We start from the raw sequence: 17,892 nt of genomic DNA on the forward strand, positions 1-17,892 counted from the left end.
CAGGCACAACACTCATTTGCCTGGAACTCAGCACGGGTGAGGGATTAAAATTCACCCTTAATGAAAAGTGTCACGGGATCCTTAACGACCCCGAGAGATCAGGCCTTTCATTTAGCATTTAGTGAAATGTAACAGGGCAATGCCAGCTCCTTTGGCACTATCAGATCCATTCGTTATAGGAAGAAGGAAAACTGGATGCCCACCACTGCTCACAGCCTGGAAGTGCTTTCTGGTGGTCAGGGGCTGGCAGCTCCATGTATTCAGTGCTCCTTATCTCAGTTTGCACCTGCAGTCAGGCGTGCTTAAACACCTGAGATGCCCAGCACCAGATACACGACACGGCTGGGAATTCTTGACTTCAGACTAAAGAGATGGGATTTTCCATGTGTTTGTTTAAATACTCTGTGCACATTTCCAAATAATAATAAGGAAAAATGCTCTCACGTCCATAATCTTCAACCAAAACAAATTTAAGACTCTCCAGTCACGACAATGGCATTACTCAAATATTCCATGAACTCGTTACATTAAGCATGAAATACTGAGTCTCAGTAATATCTGCTTCAGCTTTCCATGTTTCTAAACTCAGTGGCCCGATTTCTAATTGCAAGGAACTGAAACCAGTCTTTGTACAAAACCTGTGCACTTCACAGCAAGCAGCAGGACTAACGCTTTCCTTTAACATCCTGAACAAACATTTTTTCACAAAACACATGTGCACCATTCTGTGGCACGGCTGTGGCAAACCGAGCTGCGTACTGAGCACAAAGCACATCAAAACACCGGGGTAAGAAGAGAACCAATTCTTTACCTTTTCCCCAAAGATCCTTTGGCAGATGCCATTCTTTGCTAGCTTTTCTTTGACCTGCCGCGTTAGTTCTATCGTATCCACTTCCTGGTACATATAAATCTCATACTGCTCAGGTGTCAGAGGAGGAACTGAAGGTTTGGATGGCTTGGACAAGGACACGATAGGGGATGAAGGGAGGGGGCTATTTTGTGGCGTCTCACTGCGACTCGCCCCAGTCATGCTCAATTCAGAACTCTGCGAGTACGGAGATTCAGCGTTTGGCCACTCTTTCCAATACTCTGAAGAAGATGGTCCTTGGAGCTGGCTACGATCTGGCCTAGTCTGATTGCTGACCTTTTCTTTTCCACCACTGGCTTCCTCAACTTTTATATCTTCGGGAAGAGCTGTATTTCTTCTCTCATGCTGCACAGTATTCCACCAATGGTCTTTCCAAACACCACCACGTCCCAACTCATTTTTAACATGCCTCAACATACCCTGGGCAGAATCACTTATTCCATGAAGCTCTAAAACAGGCGCCTCCTGCGGCTCCTTTTTGAGCCCAGAGAGGTTCTGCAATGCAGAGATACTGGAATCAGTAACAGATGAATGTTTCTTCAGGGATATGGCCAAAGGAGGATAGCTGGAAACTGAAGACATTGCAGATGTAGATACTAGTTTGGGGGACAGGATAGAAATGTCAGCTTGAGACAAAGGTGTTGTTTTTAAGGCAGGATCAAGAGCAGCCTGCTGTGCCTCCATTTCACGTCGGGCTTGTTGCAGAATGGATCGAATAGCATCATCAGAATTGCCACTGCTAGATGCAGAAGGCGGCTGAGCCGGCTCAGCTATGAAAAACAACCAAAAGACTAAATGCAACAGAGGAACATGCTTTATATTCAACATGCGCTACTGTAAATATTTTCCTGTATGAAAAAGGGCTGCAATAAATTTCTGGATGGGAGGGAGGGAAGGAGGGAGTTTTCGCTAAGCAAAGATTCTCACTTTCCAAAGTAAGGTAAGATTTCCAAAGTTCTGCACTGGAAAATTTTTATCACTGCCAAAAGGCTGGAGGTTTGTACACACTGACCCAACTGCAGAAGTCTGTTACCATTTGCATGCTTTCCACCATTGTAAAAATTATCAAATAAATGCCTTTGAAAATCAAGCCTTCGACTCTTCTTCTCCCACCCCCAACTGGTCAATAACATTTTGTGAGTCTATGCACAGATTTATTTAACCTTTCACTTCTACCTCCACAAATGAATCGTAATGCACTCAAAGCTGAGCACAGCTGCATTCACCTGGGTGGCCTATTAATAACCTCTTACAGTATAAATAAGGTGAATCTTTCTAACTCCAAAAATAAAACACACATTACCACAAAGCAAGAAGTGTAGTAAAAGGCTTCATTATTTAATTTGACGAGCCCAAATGTGCTTCTGCTTCCTGTTTTCTCATTCCATGGTTCCAATCACTGGAACAAACAGCTCTACAAAAACCAGGACTGACGCCTCAACACCACTCTGTGCCCCATTCAAACCTCCAGAATGGAGACATGGGAAGAGATAGCACCTAAAGGAGGTATTGAGTGGTGAACTGGCGTTCTGCAGCAGTTAGGGGATGAGCAGAGCCTGGAACACGGGTGTATGGTTCTGTCTGCAGAATATGAAAGCTTTGCAATGGCATCTGTTTTCATTGTTTAAGTTTTCCACTGAGGATGCCAGTGTTTGAAAACCAGCTCCTCTGAAAGCTGCTCTATGAAGAATGGGAAAAGTGAAGCACTTGGGAATCCCACAACTGCAAACAGAGACCTCAAAGTGAAGTGAGACTGTCCTAGCAGTATGCCTCACCTGAACACATTTCCAGATCTGCCTCCCTACCTTCCTTCCTGCACATGCTGGAAGGTACATGAAAAACTAAGAAGTGGGAGAAGACAGCGAGGCCATCTTTTCTGAGTTACCTTCTAGTTTCATAGGGAGTTTGGAGGCTGAGTTAGCATTAGAAAGGAAGGCCAACACACTCAGATAAAAGATGACACTGAACAACGTGCTTCCAGCTTCCTGCACACAGCCCATGTTTTTCTCTACGTCATCATCAGTGGCATAAACTCATTTAAATCATGTATTAACTGGTATTTTACATTTTGCCATGAGATTAGCTTTGTTTTCATTTGAAAGATGAAAATCCAAAACTGCAAATCAGCATTAATTTTTTTTAAGAAAATCAAATAGAAGTATTGCAAAGTAGTGTCTACTTTAGCACCAGCCCTCTAGATGTACTGGAAATTCTTTTAAAGTTGAGAGAGCTATGGAGTAGACAGAAATATGAATTACATGGCAGCATACAATGAGAAATTAAACTTATCTCAGGCCGAGATGTTAGACATTCATTACATTTTTAGGAAACAAAATTCTTTTTGGACTTGTTAGCTTGTCCTACATCCTTACATTCTGTAACAAATAATGAAGTCGTGCTGGAATTTGCCTGTGTTATAATTTGAGTACACAATGTCCACAGGAAGCTGGCAGTGAGGTTCTGGTAACTGCAGGCTACCCTGTGCCCTTCACTCGTGCAGATCCCCTCAGCTCCCTCTCTCCACGTGTCCCTGGGGCCTGAAAGGGGCGCTGAGCAAAGGCCCCATCAAGCAGTGATGTGCATTAACTTATCTTGGGCTGCGTTACAGACAGAAACCGCTCCACGAAATAAAGAAATTTTAAAAGGCACTTTAAACCTACATTCAAGGTTTTAAGAATATAATTAACTGACCAGAAAGCTCAAGGTAATTGTTTTAATTAAATTCTGAAATAAAAGGAGCGAGAGACAAAATGAGGCTGTACCTGTTTTCTGTACTTGCAGCTCCCTTTTGGCTTGTTCAAGAATGGATTTGATGGCTTCATCAGAGCCAGTCTCTGTGGTTCGGATTCGTGTGGTTATATTACCTGAGGAGGAAAACAAAACTAATGACACTGGGAAAACTTTTATTTGCTTGTTTGTTTGTATTTTTAAAACACAAATGCAGGCAGTATGTACTAATGTGCTGCCACATGACCTGACAGCAGCTCACATCAAACCCTTACCAACATCTACAACACCAAGAACGCCCTTAACACAACAGAGGACAAAATCCTCACTGCATGAAAGCTGTCCACCTGCTGCACTGAATGATGAGAGCAGTAACATCACCAGAGGAAGAGCTATGTGTCATACTGCATTTTCAAACATAACACACAAAGTCAATATTTTTAACTTCCCTTTCCCTGCTTTTTTTTTTTTTCCTTTTCTTTTTGGAGGGGGAATGGAAACAGAAGGGAAAAGAACCGGAAGGGGAAGGAATAAAGACAAAAAACAGAAGCTCAGAAACCATCCTTGAAAACTGCATCAGCTACCAGGCGAAGTTGGATGAGTGCATGTTCAGATCAGAACAGAATTTCAAAAACCTGGGTACAGGAAATCAGAACGAATCTGTGCCTTTCTAGAGGCTGCTACATTAACAGAACCAGCCATTTAAGCACCAATGCCATCTGAAGTACTTTTCAGCTAAGAGTTATTTCTTGTGTTTTGTTCACTCTTTTTTTCCCCTTTGTTTTTCTTTTAACCACTATGGGGAGAGAAAGAAGGGAAAATTCCTAAGACTGGAAAACCAATGCATTGTTCATTAATCAGATCATCAATTGTAAGCAAGCTACGTAATTTCTGACTGAAATCAAAACAACGGAGGGGTTCTGAGGTAGCAGTTTTTATTTTTGTCTGGCTAAAAGTCAAATTCTGCAGCTGATCTACTACAAAGCAAAATGTTCATATTTGAATGATATTTTGCTGGTCTGATGTTCCCCTGTCTTTTTGTTCAGTCTGTTCCATACGCCATACTAAGGAAAGCACCACGCTAATCTAACAGCTGATTCAAGTGTATTTGTCAACACAAACCCCGTGAGGAGAAAGAAGGAAAACTGAGAGCACAGGCAGAATGCGACCAATCTTGGATCACACACAGCTGTGCAACTTTCCTGCTCTAGAATAATAAGAATAGCAAAGGGAGCATTTCAGTAGATGCAATGATTTTTAGGGCCACTTCTATCACTTATCTCTCTATCTGTGTATCTAGCAAGGAGGAGAGTAGAGAAGAATCCAAACAGGGTTAAGTTAGTACAGCAGCAGCAGAATTAGAAAAGCAAAGTGCTGGTCTAACCCATGGTTTGTTTTATACTTACTGTCTGTTTTTCTATCAGATTCCAGGCCAGAATCAAACTGCACAGTTTTAAGGAAACACACAGCTAAAGCACACTCCACTTCCTAAGTATTGACTGCAAAGAAAAACACCTGCCTGTGACGTACCTTCAGACCCATTTCTTCGTTTCGGTACTTCCTGAAATAGTCTGTTCAGGTTCTGGCCTGGATTCTCTGTTGAAAAACAAGTTTGGTAAGAACAAAACAATCAGGGGATGGTTGCTCTGACATCATGGGCTGTGTGACATGAGAAGATAGCAGCCTGTCTCTAGAGACCAGGGTTCAAGCGTTCCTCAAACCCTCGAGTCTCTGTCTGAGCGCTGGAGGAGCTGGCTACTTTGGAAGAAGCAAGGCTGGCTGATTTGTTAATAAAGATTACAGCTACGTTCGGAAAGGAGATTAGACAGATATAAATAAATGTCTAGAGATACCAAAAATGAAGAGGTTAAAGATGGGCAGATAATCCCCTCAAGTACAATCATCAAAAGGAAGAGCAGATTATAAATCTAACAGCGTTCACTTTCAATTAAACAAAATCTAGACAAATCCTGCCTGTCCTTTCCAATATTTCTAGCCTGTAAACAACTTACTTTTCAGTTTCTCTAAATGTAAATCTCAGTCTCTGCTTAAGATGAATCACAATGAAATGCATATGTTATTTCTTAAAACCACCACCCTACATAAGCAAAGCTGCTTTAAGTTGGCTTCCTCTTTTAATTAGCCACTTCATGCATCACCTACGATATTTTGTCACAAGACACAACAAAAACACGATCTCAATAAACAAGAGAACAAATGACTGCCATGTATCTCTGATAGCAGCAGCTGGAGACCCCTCCTCACTCCCCATTTCAGTGTTCCCTGCTCCTTGTCCTGGCTAACACATCAGCCAAGGCACTAACCTGTACGGTGCTGAAAAGCAGGGCTACAAAGCTGTGCTTTCTGCACCTTACTGATAGAGGTAAAACAGCAGCAATGCACAAATGGCCTCAAACAGAGAAACCTTCACCTTTTTGCACTTGCAACTAAGAGGAAAACTGGGCAAGTCCCTCGGCTGGTGAGCGCTTACCTCTTTGTCTACCCTGGATGCTGCGAAGAGCCAGGATGTTCTGCTCGTCCGACAGGAACTGCTTCATCTTATGAAATGGCTCCTTGCCTCTCACAGTCAGTTTATTCCATGGCTTTGGCCGGGCTAGTATCTCACTCACAGACCCTTGCGACAGTCCCAACACATAATGTCCAAATATCCGCTGTCCAATATTGTGCTTGATCAACTGCTCTTTCACCTGACGTGCAATTTCGGCCGTGTCTATCTCCTCGCCTTCGGAGATGCTCCCAGCACTTTCTGACTGGCTGGGAGATGGGGCCATGCCATTTACATCCGGACTTTGTTGTAATGGACTTTGGGAAGAGATGGAGTTTGTGCTGTAAGGACCTGTTGAAAAAATCATGCTTGTGCTTCCTGCTTCCTGCATTGCCTTGGAGTAGAAGGACTGCATTAGCTGTCGCTGGAGGAGAGAGTTTAGTGCAAATTTTCCTGTGGAGGCCAGGGGTAAGCTGGGGCTTGCCAGGGATGAGCTGAAAAAGTCTTGACTTAAACCCGTTGGTGAGAACTGGTGTGTACCATTAGTATTGGAAGCCTGCTCCCCCGCGTTGCGGAGCAACTGAGAAGGAGGGGAAGCCGGCAAGGTTGCAGGACGCTGACTCTCAGGCTGGTCTTTCCCTTTTCTCCTGGCTGACCCTACAAGGAAGGTCAAACATAATGCATTATGGGGGATTAAAGAGGGAAAAACCAAGATAAAAAATGCAAAGTTTGCCCCGCAAAGGGAAAAAGTGCAGATTGACAGGGGCCAATGAAGCGGTGGTGGGATTTTTGTTTTCGTTTTGTTTTTGGTTTGTTTTCTTTTTTTTCTTCTTCTTCTTCTTTTCTTTTTTTTCTCTTTTTTTTTCCATAATTCAAATTTCAATAAGCCAAACAAGGCCCCCAAAACAAACAACATGCATTTCATGTTTGCACCTTTCTTGTATGTTGCAGCCTGGAGAATCCCCCTTACAGACATTTAAACTAGAACAATTACATGAAGTGCAGTTACACATTTAAAATCAATGCAGTTACAGACAGCAAGTCCCTTTGATGTCTCTCATTCAAGACATTACTCATTGGACCTGACTGAGCCCAAATGCAGCAAACATTTACATTTTGGAACAAACCAATTTGAATAAAGGAATCACCAATAGGTGGATGCACCAAGATCACTCAGTTAAGTCATAAAACTCTTCAGAATTCAGTAATCCCAGTGCCAGAGGCAACTTATAACTTTCTTCCAGCTGCAAAAACCATAAGCATTCGAGTATCTGGAAATTCCATGACTTGCCATTTAAAAAAAATGTGCACACAAAATGTAAAAAGCCCACATTAGGAAAGCTGAACAGCAAACACACTTCACTAAAAAGACAGTATTTTGTTTTTCCAAGCTGACCTGCTGGTAATATATCTAAATGTATCAGACAGGAAGATTATTGTGTTCTGCATGCAAACATTTTGCATAACATCGTGCGTGGGGGGAGAGACTTCTGGTGCCACAGATGAATTTGTTCCCAAAACAGCAGACAGCCTCAAACACTACCACTCGGTACATCTCGTAACGCCTCTTTCCTAACCTTTAAAGAGTCTCCAAGGTCTCCGAGCTTTACTTTACTACCCAGCCTATAAGACTGCAGAAATCAAACACTTCTCAGCATTCTTGTTGCCTGTTCGTCTTCCTGCCGTGCACGAGCTCACACTCTCACCTCTTATTCCACCCTCCCTCCCTTTATGAGACACAAACATAGCAGAAGAGCTGAAAACGGTGTCAACCTACCACTCAGGTCACTGTTTGTGATTCGCAGCGTGGCGTTCTCCGACTGCAGCGAGCGGTTCTTCTCCAGCAGCAGCACCTCCAGCGGTTTCGATGCATCCTAAGGAAAATCAAAGTGGGAGGTTTGTTTCCAACAGCATTAAAAGTCTCGCTCGGGCACTAAGAAGGATTTCAGAAGAGGAAAACAAGTGCTCATCTCTGCTACGAGCGCAGCTGGGGAATTCAACATGCATATATTTGCAGGAATCACTCAGCGCTCCTCCATGAGCTGTAGTAGAGATGCGCTGTTTAATTTCCAGTGGAAATCATTCATCAATTCTGCGTTATTTGGAAATGTGTAATGGAACATTTACTTAATCTTGCTTCTTTTGAAATGAGACTGGCGTGCTTTCAATTTAAGAGCTGTAGACTACTTTTAATCTGATTATAATAGGAGTTCAGATTATTTTATTTCTTCTAGGTCAGGCGACCCAGGCTAAGCATTTCCTTGAAATGCTGCTTTTCAGCTGAACGCTTTGTTCAAAAAGAAATTCAGTCACAGAAAGCCATCATTTACTTTCCTGTAAACAGCCAACCCTCGGCCATCAGAAAGCACACTGAAAATTAACCCCCATAGGTTGATATTGCATTCAGATTTCAGGAGGAAAAGCTTAATTCAAAACATACAAACTTATGGAGAGTAACTCACTGGGAGAGCAGAGGTTTTTTTCCTGCTTTCCCAACACTCAGAGGTCTGTTTTATTTGGGAGCATTATTTTCAAGGTTAGCATTTACAGATGCTCCAGTCCCTGCCCACTGCACTACCAGCATGAGATGCACGCAAACCCGGCTCAGCTGCGTATCAGCTCTAGGATCTTAGAAGACCCAACTGCACACCACTGTGGTTACCCAGTGCAGCACCAGCTGAAACGCCATTCTTTCTCCTCGGCCGCTTAAAGGAAACTAACAGGCAGAAAATGTTCAGTTCAGCTTTTTGCAAGGAGATCATCAGGAAAGCAGTGATCATCCCACACGTCTCAGCATCGACACGAAGCTGCCCGTGCTAACGCGAGCAAGTTATAAGAGAAACTGTGGTTAATTAACTGAAATGCTGAAGTAATTAAGAAAAGAAAAGTAGATTCAGTACCTGCGCACCAGAGCTTTCAGGTGGTGCAAACTCCATGGATTTCAATATACTGTGGGAAGGCAGAAAAGAAATTATTTTCTGTTTCTTCTCCTCATAACAACTGCACTAATGAGCATTAACATTATCATTTCCTAATCTCCAGCAACACTACAAGCGCTAACAACTTTCCTTGCAGTAATTCCATCTGATAATGAATACAGAAAATAACTATTCAAACTAGTTATTGGATAAGAAAATTTTCTCAAGCGTCTTCTAAATCATTCCATATGCAATCCCACAAGGCCAGTTTAAAGCGTAAATTTAAAGGTTAATAAGGATATAACATTTTAAGCTGTCAGAAACAATATTAATTTATCTGTGAAGCTTGAAGGGAATGGAAAAGTTGCAGCAAAGCAACAAAACAGGGGAATCACCACCATGGTTACAGTGCTTTATATAATATACACCAGCTCACATATCAAGGAAAATATGCACAAATAATCTTCCCAACCAAGTCACTACAGGCTAAAAGGCAGTTTTTCATTTTAATCACCTCCTCGTTCTATGGCAAAGGGAAGACACAATGGCACAATATTTCTTAAGAAATATGAAAGATCCACATATTTATAAGTACATTAAGAGAAGAATCTGATAGCCTCGTTGCCGATGCTTTACATAAATACTGAGTAGTCAGAGGATGGCTCCCTTCTGTTGGTGCTGCCTGCTCAATGAGAGCCATACAGGAACACAAACTTATTCCTGTGCTTTGTCTACACACTGCTTTAAATAGGCCATGTGCAGGCAGGCTGTTAGGCTCCTCAGTCCGAAGCAATACATGATTTGAGCTTTCAACACATACAGATAGCATTTCTGCAGCATTTTTCACATCTAAAGCACCAGGAACTTTGTGAGGCAGGGAGCAAACGTCTTATTGTGTAACAAATATGGGAACTGAGTCAAAACGAAGCAGAAGGCTGGTGTGAATGTGTATGAACCACTTTTATCACACAGCATCACTGGGTGATACCTCTGGCCAGCAGAAATCAGGGCTGCGGTTATCCTGTGATACACTGCACAGAAAGTAGTGCTGACAACACTCTGCTTTCGTGGGCACCTCACCTATATGCACAAGTGCTTCTTTTCTGCCACTGATGGAGCCGTGTCAGGTGACAGACCATGCTCCAATGGCTCAAGTTCTTAAAGCTGCTGGCATTACATGGACTTTGCAGATGTTTACTTGGGCTGCTAATCACTGTTGAAAGCGTTTCCTAGGACAACACCTCTGCAGAGGAAATGCTCTGTTCAGAGCTGGGGAAGACAGATACACTGAGGAGACCCATCCAGGAAATCCCCCAGGCTCAGGTAAGCAATTATGTGCATCCTCAATGGACTCTGCAGAGCACGGCCTTGAGAGGTCAGCAAATGGCAGTGCGTCCCAACAGTCATATATGGAGATCCGCCTGAACTGAAAAATATGACAGCCTGTAATAGCAATCCATTGCACGGCAAGCTTTCCATGGCCATAATTGTTGTTTCTGTCACTTCAGTGCAAATCAGCATCACACCTGCATCCCAGTGCCCCCACTTACCACCATGGCCGTGAGGAGCAGCCCCAGAGCACAGCAGCCATGTTCCCTCCTGGGCGAGCTGAGCCAGAAGCAGCGTGCTCCCACAGCTATGCACCAGACTGAGTCTGGAGTGCAAAGTAAGCCTGAATGTATTCAGTGTTTGCAGGGGTTCTCAGCACTAACAGCAGGGCTGTACGGCCCTGTTCTGCCATGCTGACCACCTCCACAGGCTGCCCTACTGCTCCTTCTCGGCTCCCAACACTCTCTGCCAGCTGGGACCAGCAATGCCCCTGAACCCTGCAGCAGCTGCATTTTGCCTTGAGCTTGGAACAGGCATGAGCAACCTCAACTGGAGACTCAGTGACCTCTGCCTGTTTGAAGTGGCTTTTCTGCTACCTGAAATAGCCTACTAGCAATTTCACAGGTAATTTCCTTCTCTGAGAAGGCAAAATGAATTAAAAATCAGGTCGATGGTATCTTGAATTGCCCTTGGAGGGATACTCAGTATAACAGGTTCATTTTTTCAAATCATGTACACCTTAAACATGTTAAAAATGACTCTCCAAATGTGTCATGAAAGAGACATTTTCTCAGGAATATGAGGAAGCAAAATGTTTCCCCTTCGGATTCCGGGAATATCTTTGCCCATGAGATCTCAGCTCAGTCTGCTGCTTATCAAGATCAGTTATCTGCTTTTTAAAAGAATGATCTTGTGACTTCAATCTGCACATCTAAGACTACTTGAAAGACTTACTCTAAAGCAAAATGTGCATTGGGACAGTTCGACTTTCTGTTTTTATGATCTTGGCTGCAAAGGCAGGAAGGTTAGCACTGTCGTATTACTCAAGAGGGAACTGAAAGGACACAGAGAGCTCTCAGATCTCAAAAATAGTTTTAAAAGCCATTTGGCACAAAAGCCTGTGCAGAAAGGAAGAAATTCTTCCACTCCAGATCTTGATGTGGACCCCATTAAGTTTCCCCAACACTGGAAGCAGGCTGATGTTTGAGATCCCTTACTCTAGAATAGCTCTAACATCTCTGAGAGGATTAAGGAAAACAGAGATCAGTGCCCAAAGGATTGAGAAATACATTCTTACTGACAGGATTCTTTTTACTTGGTACACATGTGCATTATGAACAGCTAGTTCTTGTCAGTGCTTCAGGGTACTGCAGCAATGCACGGGACACCAGACTTACAGCAATACGCTTTTTGTGGTTTCACTTCAGATCAGACTGTCAGGGATGCACTTTCAGGTTCTGAAACGTCTTTTGCACCAGATGGGACCAGAGGGGCTGGCAGGCATGAGCTGCTGTGATGATGCAGCACTGTAAAATTGCAAATAGTGCTCTTGCCAAGGGCTGAGCCCCCAACTCAGTCCAGACATGAGCCCCAAGCCACCTAATAACTGGCAGCTGTCTGTCCTAAGTCATGCTGCCCAAATAAAAGACATTACCCACACATGTAGTGATATAAAAGCTAGAACAAGAAGCATCAGGAAAACTTCTTTAGTCCCACTGAAAAAAAGAAGGGCTGCATTCGACAGCACTAAAAGGTACTGAAGTGGTGAGGTGGCAGACATGCCACCCATGCCTTCATCACAGGCCAGGAAAGGGGGACTTAATTTGCTGGCATCCAACAAGGGCCACTTCCAAGAGGTTCTCCGTCTATTTCACTGCAGGTTTACCTTGAAATGATGAGCACATGCAGAATGATGAAGTTTTTTTTAAGACCAGTTAACATTCACTCATAGTGATCAAAGAAATGGTCAACTCATTTACTGAAACTACACACCTGCACCTGTACAGGCTGCTGCTGGCAGTGAACAAGAACTGCAGCCAGCATGGTTCTAATATAATGGCACCAGGTCTGGAAAGTCACTGGGTGTACAAAACCAAACCTGCTTTCCACGCTCTCCAGGGATGTGTAAACAAAAGCACATGACTCCAGCTTCATCTGAAATACCTCATTAAACAAGGTAACATTTTTTCAATCTTCTTAAAATACACACAAAAATGCCAGAGCGATGAAAGAAGAGATGGAGTTCCTCGCAGTTACTTAAACCTTGACACTAAATATACCCCTAGTCAAGAACCTACTCTTCTGAACCTGACAGCTTATCTTGTTCTAGTTTAAAATGAGGCTCTTTTAAGTCTCTCTCAAACAAAACCAACACCCTTGAAATAGGAAGAAGCTGTTTGTGGCTTTAGTTTAAAACCACAATATATTAGCAAAAATATACAGTGAAACAAGCACAGCACGAAAATGGCAAGTGCTGAACTCTGGCTGGCAGAAGCAGAGAAAAGGTATTATGGCCAAAGGCCATGTATTAAATTCTTGGTCCACACTACATTAAACTGTTGGCTGGGGAATTTTGAAAGTGGTGCACCTAAAATACCAGAGATTTTCAAACTTTTTACCCTCGGTGGATAATAACTGCAGAGCCCTTTCTCCATGGACACCTGCATTACCTGCAGTGCAATACTCTGCTACAACAAAGAAGGCATACCCACAGATGCAGCAGACACATTGCTTCTGGATGCCATTTCAGCCAATATTCCTTATTTCCCTGACTTTGTGGTTTTGACTGAATTCTTTATTGTTCCAAGAACACAAACTTGTGGCTTTATTTAACAAGTATTGTTAAAATAGTTTGTGAAAAAATTATGTGAGCATTTAACACTTACTTTAATTCTTTCTTAACCTCTTCATAATCAGCCTGTCCTTTCAGTTTTTCTTCCAGTTGCTTTAAAAGAAAGAACATGAATTTAGTTTAGATTTTCTTCTGCAGGCTTTCAAAATCATCTTTAAATTATTCCATATATACAGCAGAGCACAAGTGAAGGTTAATGACTCATACCTAATTTACATATATTAGGAAACAAACTATAACCAATTCAACATAAACACAATTATACCTCACTGTTCCTTTATTTACAGGGTGCCAAGTGTTACAGAATTCAGTAGGTCCCAGTTTGGCTGTTTGTAATGTGGCTGTGATATGTTCAATATGTGAAGAAGACATTAAAAATGGGGCAGGTGAGATTTTTACAAGAACAGAGTAAACAAGCAGGATGCTTTGACACACTGTATTCTTGACATGACAGCCCCTGGTAGCCTTATCCAGGTGAAAAGGAGGCTGAAGAAGCATTAGGTATTGCAGTAACTGATACAGTTACACAGCAGAGGTGAAGCACTGAGACCACCTGGCTCCTGGCTCAGGTCTGCCCGACGTAGGGCAGTTTCAGTTGCTTCTCCTCAATGTGAAGATGCCACAAACGCCGAAGCAAACCTCCTAACACAATCCAGAATGCAATGCCACACATTTGGACCTTACCCCAAAGCCCCTGCTCCCAACAACAGTGCTCATCACTAGAGGATGAACGCTTCAGGAGGCCTAAAACATAGTGATACGTAATTGATGCTGGTTATGCTGCTTGTAGAAGCCACATTAATTTCCCACTAATGATTTCTTTGCTTAGTACAGATGCCCCTGATATCTAAGCAGAGAAAGAACAGAGGTTATTGCCTTGCAATGTCCGTGGTTCAGTTCAGGCTAGCTCTACCTCGCTGAATTTCTGGTAGCAACATTGGCACAGAATCCCAAAGAAATGACACGATGCATCACCCTCAATGAAAGAGCATCTACTTCAGAGGGAAAGGAAAGAACGACACGACAAAGAACAGGGCTGTGGGGCTGCCTTTGGTGGAGATGTGAATTTGGGAAGATCCTGCACAGCTCCCAGCCTGCTTGTCTGCACGCAGGGGGTGCTGGGTGAGGGCTAACGTGAACCCGGAGCACTGTTAGCAAACTGCTTTGAAGTGCAGCTCCACAAAGTCCTGCAGCAGAGCGGATCTGGGTACACCAAGAGCAGGGCTGGGGCAGCCACTGTGGGAAGTGGGAACCTCGGAGCCATTCTGCCCCTTACCTCTGTGCCTCTTAAGGCAGCATCTTATTATGGAGTCTAGAGCAGCTCTAACAGCAGGGTTAACTGGCTAATCATGCTAGTCCTCAGTAGAAGGAACACTGGAGTGCATATAAAACAATCAGCACTGTCAGATAAGATGTTAGTTACTTAGGCAAGGGTACAGTAAGAAAAAAGCCTTCTGCACACACACATAAAATACAGAAAAACGACTGATTTCCATTTTAACGCAACCGATATGAAATGTAATTCTGTATGGGGATCTGTCATATTCAGTAACTCTGTCAGGAAATTTTAGGCATGAAAACATATTAAAAAAAAAAAAAGATGCTGATAGAATGAAGCTGGTTTGGACTCTCGGGGCATAAGACCACTTTTATGCTGTTATAGCAGTATGACAAGCAGCAATATTTTACTTTGAATTGTATAAAAAACACATACATCCATCATTCCCAAGTACCTAATACAGAGACTGTTGCCATGGAAAATCTGCACCTAAATGTATACTTTCACTAAACAATACAAACCAACACCCGGGAATGCAGTGCCCATATATAAGCAGACCATTTAGGCACTTGGCATCTTCCCAGTCAATGACTGCTTTAAAATGTATTAGTATGGTAATTGTCTTGAAGAACCCTGTAAAATGCACAGAACATAGCATAACAAAGGCTCAAGCTGTGAGACAATCTGGAGGAACTAATATCTTGCACTAAATATCAACCTGGTTAATTCAGACAAAATATATTCTAACATCCTCCAGCACAAGAAAATGCATTGAGCCAGAGGACAAAAGGAATGGTGGCATTTCTGTACAGCACATCTGCAAGCATCCCATGTTAAGGAATCACGTTGCATCTGTTGTATGAATGAAGCCATCAGGGCATGCACATAGTGGGTCCCCTCTTATTCTAACGATCAAATAACCCTTATCATATTGTTAACTAAAGTGTCCTAGGTGAAATAGCATGGACTTTACTGAAGGACTTAAAACATCCAAAAAAAAAAAAAAAAAAAGACTGATGTCTTAGTTTAGTCTAGAGTGATAAATAAAAAAGACCAATTAACCAAGGTTACTTGATGTATATTTGCTGACTGGCACTGCTGTGTTTTATCTGGGTGGCAGGGAAGCTCTAACTCCCAGCAATGAAGAGTTAACATAATTACAGCTAGAAGAGTCTTGTTACTAGAGGACATATTTTGATTATTAGATCAGATGAAGATAAAGAAGCAATAATTTTGGAAGCATTTCTGTATTGTTTCATTAAGTCATAGAGCATTAAAGGATTCCCCCAAGATACGGTCTGAGAACATTGCTTTAATTTGTGAAACTGTGATTCGTTAGTTGTGGAGGCACCCACTGCCATCTCAGCTATTCTAGAAGCAATCCCTCTACAATCAAACATGAGATCAACACATTACCACTGAGTTTTGGCTCTTTGTATGACAGATCTCAGACGCAGGCTTTCCCAGCACTTTGGGGAAAAAAAAAGCAGTTCAAATATTTTTTATAGTGTAACAAATAAGGTTAAAGAAGGTTGAAATAGTGTCAATGCATAATGAATGGGATCCTAAATACAGAGCATCAGCTGGGCAAGGCTGGGAAAATGGAAGATTACCAAAATGCAAATCAAAGACTTGCTTTGTCATTTCTGTGATCCCATTCCCTTTGAAGTTAATGGCTAAACTGATACTGACCTGAACAGGAACTTGCTCTATTTCAAGACAATCTGCCACGTGCAAGGATTCAAGATACTTTCTATCAAGTTTTATGAAAAAATTAAAAAGCCTCATAGCATGGGTTGGCCAGCAATATCTGTTCCTCAGTTCCAGGTCAGCTCCTTTCTCCTGCACTGAGTGGTGCCCACATGTACAACAGATGGGCAGAGACTGATCCCAGCAATGCAGGAACCCAGCAGACTTCTTTGGCTCTACCCAATTTTCACAACAATTCTCCAAAGCTATCTTAAAACACGCAGAACGTAGAAAGCTCACTGGCTGCATCACTCTTTCACCCCTAGCAGCTATTTCACCCCACATAAATTACACTGCACCGGAGCAAAACGAGCAGCCTCTATGAAATGTCAGAATTAGAACAATTTGTAAGAGTTTCAATTGAGCATTAAATCATTCTGATAGAGGAAAGCTGCCCACGCCACAGTTAGAGCTAAGTGGGTACCATCAGCCTCCTGCTTTCAAAAAACTCTCTGACTATAAAACCTACAAAACTATGCAGTATTTAATGGAATAGATAAATTTATCTTGTTTACAGTCTGAAGCTCGAAGATGGTAGAACAATGAAAGAGACAGGAGTTAAGAGGAAACTGATTCATAACAGATGTCAGGAAACACTTCTCATGCTTACTGATAGATCAACACTGTGTAGGACAGTGCAACAAAGAAAGTAAAGTTGTTGGAAAAAGAGGTAAAGGAGTCACTCACAAAACTGGTGCTCTTCTAGTTTTAGCACAGCGCTACTGGTAGCAAATGAGTACAGGATTGCACTGCTAATTATAAATGGGAATTACTGCTCAGCAAGTAACAGCTGAAAAACGTTTCAAATGCTTATTAAAAAGCCTTCCCTTTGTGTCTTAATTTCACTTGTCTTCATGCTCAAATGGTACACTTCCTTTTGCAACAGGTGGAGAAATGGAGGCAGTAGCAGGTAAATTCAAAGATAAACCAGAGCACAACAAACAGCCATGGCAGATCTACAATGCCAAGCACTGGAATGGAGCTAAGTTTTAAAACATAAAAAAGATTTTCTGTGCCTTTTCACCTCAGCCATTTCACTGCTTTCTGGTAATCCCAGAGAGCTTACATCAGTAAAACCCAATACTGCTATGTCAACTGTGTGCCCCAGCCCCAGACACAGCCTTACTTTAAGCGTGCTGTTCTTGGCGGTCAGCTGCTGCTCCAGCTGGGAGATCTGGCTGCTGGAGTTCTCCCGCAGCTTGGTGAGGCTGCCCTGTAGTCTCTGGACATCTTCTACCAGCTGGGCAATCTCCCTCTCCTTCGCAGCCAGTTCTACTTCCAGGCTGGACCTTGTCAGCACCTCGATGGCCTGCTCCTGTTGTGAAAAAAAACCACGAGACCACATAAATAAAGGCAGGAATGAGCTTGAACTCAGGGCAGGTAGGTAAGGCCCAAGCACGGCACGGGACAGTGTGAGAGACAGAAACAACTCCTGAGCCTGTACTCCTGTGACTGCATGGATCTGGAAAATGGACCTTTTTAATCAGCACAGCTCCTTGGTAGAACGGGGATAACAGGTCAAATAAATCTCCCTATTTCCTAAGTGTACTGGAAAACTGCAGTTGCGAAAGTCAAATTCAGATTTATTATTAATAGTCCAAGAGCTTTGACAACTATAAAAATCTGTGCTAGCAAAAGACTAATCAGATAAAATATTCTGAAGTA

At 42.6% G+C, this 17,892-nt stretch overlaps 1 protein-coding gene across 6 annotated transcripts in view; it reads right to left on the reverse strand.

The window, feature by feature from the left end:
- CUX1 (cut like homeobox 1) overlaps nt 1-17,892 on the reverse strand; it is a 226,429-nt gene that overhangs the window by 52,951 nt on the left and 155,586 nt on the right. For 2 of the 6 annotated variants that reach the window (XM_052688842.1, XM_052688841.1), the window contains exons 11-18: nt 17,354-17,542; nt 13,234-13,292; nt 9,002-9,050; nt 7,879-7,975; nt 6,087-6,452; nt 5,126-5,191; nt 3,631-3,732; nt 812-1,638 (exon numbers count right to left, since the gene is read on the reverse strand). In XM_052688842.1, the coding sequence (XP_052544802.1) occupies nt 812-1,638; nt 3,631-3,732; nt 5,126-5,191; nt 6,087-6,452; nt 7,879-7,975; nt 9,002-9,050; nt 13,234-13,292; nt 17,354-17,542 (1,755 nt within the window). Of the gene's footprint in view, nt 1-811; nt 1,639-3,630; nt 3,733-5,125; nt 5,192-6,086; nt 6,759-7,878; nt 7,976-9,001; nt 9,051-13,233; nt 13,293-17,353; nt 17,543-17,892 lie in introns of all 6 variants that reach the window. The other 4 variants (XM_052688840.1, XM_052688843.1, XM_052688844.1 and 1 more) reach the window with 4 other exon arrangements.

Source organism: Tympanuchus pallidicinctus, unplaced genomic scaffold (genome assembly GCF_026119805.1).
Source record: "Tympanuchus pallidicinctus isolate F22 unplaced genomic scaffold, pur_lepc_1.0 scaffold24, whole genome shotgun sequence".
Taxonomy (NCBI): domain Eukaryota; kingdom Metazoa; phylum Chordata; class Aves; order Galliformes; family Phasianidae; genus Tympanuchus; species Tympanuchus pallidicinctus.